The sequence below is a fragment of the Aythya ferina genome (assembly GCF_964211825.1).
Source record: "Aythya ferina genome assembly, chromosome: 35".
NCBI classification, from domain to species: Eukaryota; Metazoa; Chordata; class Aves; order Anseriformes; family Anatidae; genus Aythya; species Aythya ferina.
Window position 1 is genome coordinate 755,280 of NC_140332.1, and position 7,757 is coordinate 763,036.

General features: G+C 66.9%; 1 protein-coding gene and 1 long non-coding RNA gene across 2 annotated transcripts; one reads left to right on the top strand and one right to left on the bottom strand.

Moving 5' to 3' along the window:
* Positions 1–83: 83 nt before the first annotated feature.
* LOC311425921 lies at positions 84–3,472 on the bottom strand. The gene is made up of 5 exons (XR_014686471.1): positions 3,374–3,472; positions 2,807–2,909; positions 2,033–2,200; positions 1,241–1,276; positions 84–1,120 (listed from the first exon to the last, which is right to left on the bottom strand). It is a non-coding gene; the product is annotated as an uncharacterized lncRNA (long non-coding RNA).
* A 1,684-nt stretch (positions 3,473–5,156) lies between these two features.
* LOC311425971 (protein phosphatase 1 regulatory subunit 14A-like) lies at positions 5,157–7,436 on the top strand. The gene is made up of 4 exons (XM_084502043.1): positions 5,157–5,387; positions 6,454–6,534; positions 6,639–6,671; positions 7,049–7,436. Exons 1-4 carry the CDS (start codon positions 5,175–5,177, stop codon positions 7,205–7,207), a joined length of 486 nt encoding a protein of 161 aa, XP_084358169.1. The 5' UTR covers positions 5,157–5,174; the 3' UTR covers positions 7,208–7,436.
* Positions 7,437–7,757: the final 321 nt, after the last annotated feature.

The following is a 7,757-nucleotide window of genomic DNA, read 5'->3' on the forward strand; positions in this document are numbered from 1 at the left end:
GCACCCACCCAGTGCCACCCCAAAAAGGACCCCCCCCCCCCCCCCAAAAAAAAAAAAAAAAGGAGCCAGAGGAGGAAGGGGGGTGTTTGTAAATCCCTTTATTGCAAAAATTTTCCTTAAAAGTGTAAAAAAACCCAAAAACCCGAAACTGTGAAGTTTTTTCATTAAAAAGCCCAGCTGGTGGGGGGGGGGGAGCACCCTTGGGTGCTCAGAGCCCCCCCCCCCCCAACCCCAAAGCACCCCGCAAACAGCCCCCTCCCAGGGGAAATGATCAAAAAATAAAGCCCTGGGGGGGAACCCCATTTTGGGGAGAAAAAGCCCTATTTGTGGAGGGGAGAGGGGAGAAGGCCTCGTTTGGGGTGAAAAAACCCATTTTGGGGACGGGGAAGGGGGGAGGCACATTTGGGTTGAAAAAGCCCATTTGGGGGGGGAGCCACATTTTGGGGTGAAAAGCTACTTTTTGGGGAGGGGAGGGAGAGGCCCAATTAGGAGAGGGGAAGATCAATTTTTTGGGGAAAAATGCTAGATTTTGGGGAAAAAAACTCTTTTTAAGGAAAAAAAGTCTAATTATTTTGGTAAAAAAACTAATTTTTATAGAAAAAGCCCTATTTTGGGGAAAAAAAGCCTCGCTTTGGGGGAAAAAGCTTCATTTTGGAGGAAAAAGCCTCATTTTGGTGGCAAAAGGTCATTTTGGTGGAAAAAAAAACGATTTTTTGGGGAAAAAGTCTAATTCTTTTGGTAAAAAGCCTCGTTTGGGGGGGGGAAGTCTCTTTTTTGGGAAATGACATTTTTTTGAGGGGGGGGGAAGTCCTCTTTTTTTTGGGTCGAAGGCCTCTTTTTGGGGGGAAAGCCGCCTCGTTTCGGGGGGAAAATTCTCGCTTTTTGGGAAAAAGCCTCATTTTTGGGGAAAAACAGACAAAAGGGAACAAAAGCAAACAACAACCTTCCTTTTCGGGGGCAATCACATGGGCCCCACGGCCCCCACCAGCGCCTCCTTGTCGGGGGCGGGGGGGGCCGCGTCCCAGCCCGGGGGGGGCACATCCCGAAAAGCGGCGGCCGGCGAGGGCGGCGGTGACCCCCCCCAGGAGCAGCAGCAGCGGCAGCAGCAGCAGGGCCAGGGCTGGGGGGGGGGGGGACAGCGGTGTCCCCACGGGTGTCCCCAAGGGGTGCGGGGGGGGGGACACGCACGTGGGGACGTGGTTTGGTTTGGTTTGTTTTTTTTTGGGGGGGGGGGCACTACCTATGGTGGGCTGCACGGCAGGCTCAGTGCCGGGGCCTGGGTTTGGGGGGGGGGGGGGGCGTCAATCCTGGCCCCATCGTGGGCCCCCACTGTCCCCGAGCCCCCCCCCCAATGTCCCCAATCCCTCCCCCAAATCCCCCCAGCTCCCCTCCAACCCCCCCGAAGATGCCCTCAAGACCCCCCCCCAGGCCCAGTCCCCCCCAAACACCCCCCTGGATCCCCCCAGCTCTCCCAACTCCCCCCAACCCCCTCCCGACGTCCCCAAACCCCCTCAAATCTCCCCCAAGGCCCCCCCCAGGCCCCAATCACCCCATAGAGACACCCTCAACCCCCCCGCAGCTCCCCCCCAAGGCCCCCCCCGGCCCCCCCCAGACCCCTCAAAGCCCCCCCAACCCCACCCCCCTGTGCCCCCCCCAATCCCCCCCAAACTCCCCCCTAACCCCCCCCAACCCCACCCCCCATACCCCCAAGCCCCCCCCAAGGCCCCCCCCCCAAGGCCCAATCACCCCAAACACACCCTCAACCCCCCCGCAGCTCCCCCCAACACCCCCCAAGGCCCCCCCCAGCCCCCCCCAAACCCCTCAAAGCCCCCCCCAACCCCCCCCCCATACCCCTAACCCCCCCCCAAGGCCCCCCCCCAAGGCCCCAATCACCCCACAGACACCCTCAACCCCCCCGCAGCTCCCCCCAACGCCCCCCAAGGCCCCCCCCAAACCCCTCAAAGCCCCCCCCCAACCACCCCCCTGTGTCCCCAACCCCCCCCCAAAGCCCCCCCCTGCCCCCCCCCGGTACCGTGGCGCTGGCAGCTCCTCACGCAGTCCTGGCGCCGGGCGTAGTTGTTGGCGTTGCCCCCGCACCCCCCGTAGGTGAAGGGGCGGCAGCCGCCCCCCCCCGGGCTGTGGAACCAGCGCTGGAAGGAGGCGCGGCACGGGCCGGGGGCCGGGGGGGCCGCACAGCGGGCTGGGGACACGGGGGACACCTCAGGGACACGCGGGGACACCGGGGGGGGGGGTTGGGGAGGGGTCTTGGGGACAGCTTGGGGACAGCTTGGGGACAGGCGGGACACTCGTGGGACACGGGGGGGGGCTTGGGGACGTCTTGGGGACACGGGGGGGCACCGCGGGGACACCCCAGGGACCTTGGGGACACCTTGGGGACACCCCAGGACATGCGGGGACACCGCAGGGACGTCTTGGGGATGTGTGGGGACACCCTGGGGACAAGTGGGACATGGGGGGGACCCCAGGGACACACGGGGATACCTTGGGGACACCTCAGGGACATGCGGGGACACTCGTGGGGACATGGGGGGGGGGCTTGGGGACATGCGGGGGCACCGCAGGGACACCCCAGGGACCTTGGGGACACTTTGGGGGGACCTTGGGGCACCCCAAGATGTGTGAGGACACCTTGGGGACATGTGGGGGCACCCCGGGGACACCCCAGGGACCTTGGGGACACCTTGGGGACACCTCAGGATGTGTGGGGACACCACAGGGACATCTTGGGGACTGGGGGGACACCGCTGGGCCATGTGGGGACACCGTGGGGACACCGTGGGGACACCTTGGTAGGCGGCATCCAGCAGGTCCTGGGGGGGCTCCGGGGGGCCGGGGGGGACCTCGGGGGTCCCCGGGGGGATCCCCACCAGGGGACGCGGCTGCAGGTCCTGGGGGGCACGGGGCTGTCACCGCCGGTGGCACCAGGGGTGGCCCTGATGTCCCACCCCCCCACCCCACACCCTGACCTTAGGGACCCCCCCAGACCCCCTCCAGGACCCCCCCAGCTCCCCCCAACCCCCCCCAAGCCCCCTTTAGACCCCCCCCAACCTCCCCCCAGGCCCCCCCCAGCCTCCCCACGACCCCCCCCACCCCCCCAGCCCCTTCCCCCCGACCCCCAGGACCCCCCAGGCCCCCCCCAACTCCCCCCAAACCCCTCAGACCCCCCCAACCCCCCCCCCCAGGCCCCCCCCGACCCCCCTCAGGCCCCCCCCCAAACCTCCCAAGACCCCCCCGGGACCCCCCCCGGGACCCCCCAAGCCCCCCCAGCCCCCCCCAGGCCCCCCCCGGGTGTTTTTTGGGGAGGGTTTTAGGGGGGTCCCGGTGCCCCCCCCGCCCCCCCCGCGGCCGTTACCGGTCGGGGGCAGCAGCAGGAGGAGCGCCAGGAGCGCAGCCATGCCGCTGACGTCACGCCGCGCCCCGCCCACCACCGGTGACGTCACGCAGGTGCGCGCCACGCCCCCCACCCAGGTGAGCGGCTCGAGGCCCCGCCCACTGCCCGCGAGCCCCCGCCCGCTTCCCTCTTAGCCACGCCCTCTTCGTGCGAAGCCACGCCCACCCCGTGCTCTGCCCCCGCCCCCCCGCCGCTGGAGGTTTAACCACGCCCACTCGGTGTTTGACTACGCCCACTGTGCGGTTAACCACGCCCATCCCGGGCCCAGGCCCCGCCCCCGTCCGCTGGAGGCGCGCCCCCCGGCCTGGCCCCGCCCCCTCGTTTGCATGCGGCGCGGGAAAGCGGCGCGTGGGGGCTATAGGGGGCTGTAGGGGGCTATGGGGGGGTGCGGGGTGGTATGGGGGAGGTAAAGGGGGCTGTGGGGGCTATGGGGGGTATAGGGAGGTGTGGGGGGTCTTTAGGGGGCTATGGGGGGTATAGGGGTCTCTGGGAGGGTATGGGGGGGCTATAGGGGGTGTCAGGATATAGGGGGCCTATAGGGTGCGGGGGGAGGTATGGGGGCTATAGGGGTGTATGGGGGGGCTATAGGGGGTTATAGGGGGACATGGGGGTCTCTAGGGAGTTCTAGGGTTGGGGTAGGGCCCTATAGGGGGCTGTAAGGAGCCATAGGGTTGCTGTGAGGAGCTGCAGGGGGGTAATGGGGAGCTATAGGGTACTACGCGGTGCTATAGGGGAGAGCTATAGGGCACTATGAGGAGCTGTAGGTTTGCTGTAGGGAGCTGTAGGGCAGTATGGGGAGCTATAGGGTGCTGTGGGGAGCTACTGGGAACTATAGGGTGCTGTGAGGAACTACGCAGAGCACTGTGAGGAGCTATAGGGGGCTGTGGGGAGCTATAGGGGGAGTTAGAGGGCACTGTCAGGAGCTATAGGGCACCATGTGGAGCTATAGGATACTATGGGGAGCTGTAGGGCACCATGAGGAGCTATAGGGTTGCTGTAGGGAGCTATAGGGGGCGCTATGGGGAGCTACAGGATGCTAGGGGGAGCTATAGGGCGCTGGGGGGATATATGGGGGGGGCTATAGGACGCTATGGAGGCCTATGGGGATCTATAGGAACCTATGGGATGCTATAGGACTCTAGGGGGATCTATAGCAACCAATGAGGATCTGTAGGGTGCTATGGGGATCTATAGGGACCAATGGGGATCTATAGGGACCAATGGGTCACTATAGGACCTATGGGATCTATAGGGCACTATAGAGCTCTATAGGACCCATGGGATGTATAGGGCGCTATGGGGCGCTATAGGGACCTATGGGATCTATAGGGACCTATAGGGTGCTATGGGGCTCTATAGGGACCTATGTGGATCTATAGGGACCAATGGGGCGCTATAGGGACCTATGGGAATCTATAGGGACCAATGGGGATCTATAGGGACCAATGGGGCGCTATAGGACCTATGGGATCTATAGGGACTCATGGGGATCTATAGGGACAAATGGGGTGCTATAGGATCTATGGGGACCTATAGGGCTCTATGGGATCTATAGGGACCTATGGGATCTATAGGGCACTATAGGACGTATAGGACCCATAGGGCTCTCTAGGGACCTACAGGACCCTACAGCCCCCCCAGCCCCCACCCCGTCAAGCTCCTCCCCCCTCGGCCCCACCCCCCCAAGCCCGCCCCCTCCCCCCCCTTCCCCCCCCCCCCCCCTTTCTATAGGCGGCGGCGGCTCCGCGGGGCCCCCCCAGCGATGGCCGCGAGCGGCGCGGGGCGGGGGGGGCGCGGCCGCTCCCCGGGGCCCCGGGGGGCTCAGTCCCGGCCTCGACCCCCCCGGCTCAGCCCCGGGCCCCCCCCCCGGCGCCAGGCTCGGGTCACGGTGCGCTACGATCGGCGCCAGCTCCAGCGGCGCCTCGACACCGAGCGCTGGATCGACGGCAGGCTCGGGGAGCTCTACCGGGGGCGGGTACGGAGCAACCCCCCCCCCCCCAGGGGACCCCCCCGGGATGATAACACCCCCATCCCTGGGACACCCCCCCCCCCAACCCCCCGATAACCCCCCTCCCATCCCCGGGACCCCCTCTCCACCGGGACCCCCTCTCTGGGACCACTCCCCCCCCCCCACCTCCCTGGGACCCCCCCCTCGGAATAACGCCCCCGGGACCCCCCCATCATCACCCCACCCCCCCGGGACACTCCCCCGGTAACCCCCATCCCCCCCATCCCAGGGACCCCCCCTCCACCGGGACCCCCTCTCAGGGACACCCCCACCCCGGGACATCCCCCCGGAATACCCCCCCCCAGTAGCCCCCCCCCCCATCCCCGGCCCCCCCCCCCCAATAACCCCCCCTCCCATCCTTCGGGACCCCCTCTCCGGGACTCCCCCCCCACCTCGGGACCCCCCTCTCAGAATAACCCCCCCAGGACCCCCCCATCTTCACCGCCCCGGCTCCCCCCCCGGAATAGCCCCATCCCATCCCCGGCCCCCCCCCATCTCCTGGGACCCCTCCCCGGCCCCCCCCCTTCTCCAGGACCCCCCCAGAACCTAGACCCCCCCCCAAGATCCTTCACCAGAGCATCCCTCCCCCGGGACCCCCTTTCCCCCCTGCTCCCCCCCCCAGGACTTGGACCCCCCCCCCCCCACTGGGGCATCCCCTACAAGCGGCCCCCCCCCGGCACCCCTTGGACCCCCCCCCCCAAGACCCCCCCCCTTTGGGTACCTCCAATGGGAGCGGGTCGGGGGGGGTCCCAGAGGGGTTGGGGGGGGGATTGGGGGGTGTCAGAGGGGTTGGGGACCCCCCCGAGGGGTGACTGGGGACACTGGGGGGGGGTTGGGGACACTGGGGGGGGTTGGGGACACGGGGGGGGGGGTTGGGGACATGGGGGGTTGGGGGGTTTGGGGTCTCATAGGAACTCTTGGGGACCCCGGGGACATGGAAGGGGGGGCTCGGGGACACGGGGGGGTTTGGGGGCACGGGGGGGGCTTTGGGGACACGGGGGGGGGGCTTTGGGGACAGCCGGGCCCCCCCCAGGAGGCGGAGATGCCGGACGAGGTGAACATCGACGACCTCCTGGAGCTGCCCACGGACGAGGAGCGAGCGCAGCGGCTGCAGGTTTGGTTTTTTTTTTTTGGGGGGGGGGGTCTCTTATGGGGCACCCCCCAAGTGTGGTGCTCAGCCCCCCCACCCCTTTTTTTTCTCCCCCCCCCCCCCCCCAGGGCATCCTGAAGACGTGCACCGCCGACACCCAGGTGAGCACCCTGAGGGTTTTTTTTTTTGTTTTTTTTTTGGTTTTTTTTTTTTTTGGGGGGGGGGTTAAAAAAGGGGCGGGGGAGGGGGGGGACAGTTGGGGGGCGCCCCGCACTTATGGGGCTGGCTATGGGGCCGGCAGCCTCCCCAGCATCCCCCCCCCCACCCCCCCCCCCCCGAGCCCCGGCTGCTGCAACCGGGCTTTAAAAGGCAAAAAAATTTGGGCTGCGCGTCCCGGGGGGCCCCTTCCGCCCCCCCCCCCCTCCCAGCCCTGCTTATCTCTGGCAGCAGCTTGCGACGTGAGGGGGGGGGGGGCGGAATTTGGTGTCCCCGTCCCCCCCCCCACCTTAATTTTTGTCCCCCCCCCCCCCCCCCCCAGGACTTTGTGCGGGAGCTGCTGGCCCAGCTCCGGGGGCTGCCGAAGCAGCGGGTGCTGCAAGGGGACCCCGGCCCCCCTGACCCCCCCCGACACCGCCTGCACCCCGAGACCCCCCCCCCACCCAAATATTTAAGCGCCCCCCACCCCCCCTTTTTATAACACCCCCCCCCAGCTATTTAATAAAGCACAGGTTTTGGGGGGACCCCCCCCCAAAATGATTGGGACCCCCCCCAAATGATTGGGACCCCCCCCCAAATGATTGGGACCCCCCGAAAAGGATTGTCCCCCCCCAAAAACGATTGGGACCACCCCCCCCCAGAGTGGGGGCACCCTAAAATCTTTTTTGGGGGGGTCACCCCCTAAGTGGGGGCACCCCCCAAAATGAAGTCACCCCCCAAAAAAAAAAAAAATGGGGGGGGAGGGCACATCCGCAGGGATTTTTTTGCCCCCCCCCCCCCCCCCATCCTTGTCCCTCCCTTCCCCCCCCCCCCGGTGCCAGCCCGCGCCGCCGCCTTTGTGCCGCCCCCCCCCGCCCCCCCCGGATCCAGCTGTGGCCACATCTGGACAGGATGTGCCCCCCCCCGCCCCCCCCGGAGACTTCCCACGGCCCCACGTGCCCCTGGGACCGCGTGGGGGTGGGGACGGGGGACGGGGGGGGGGGGGAACAGCTCCCAGTGGCTCCCAGTAGCTCTTGCCAGTCCTCCTCAGA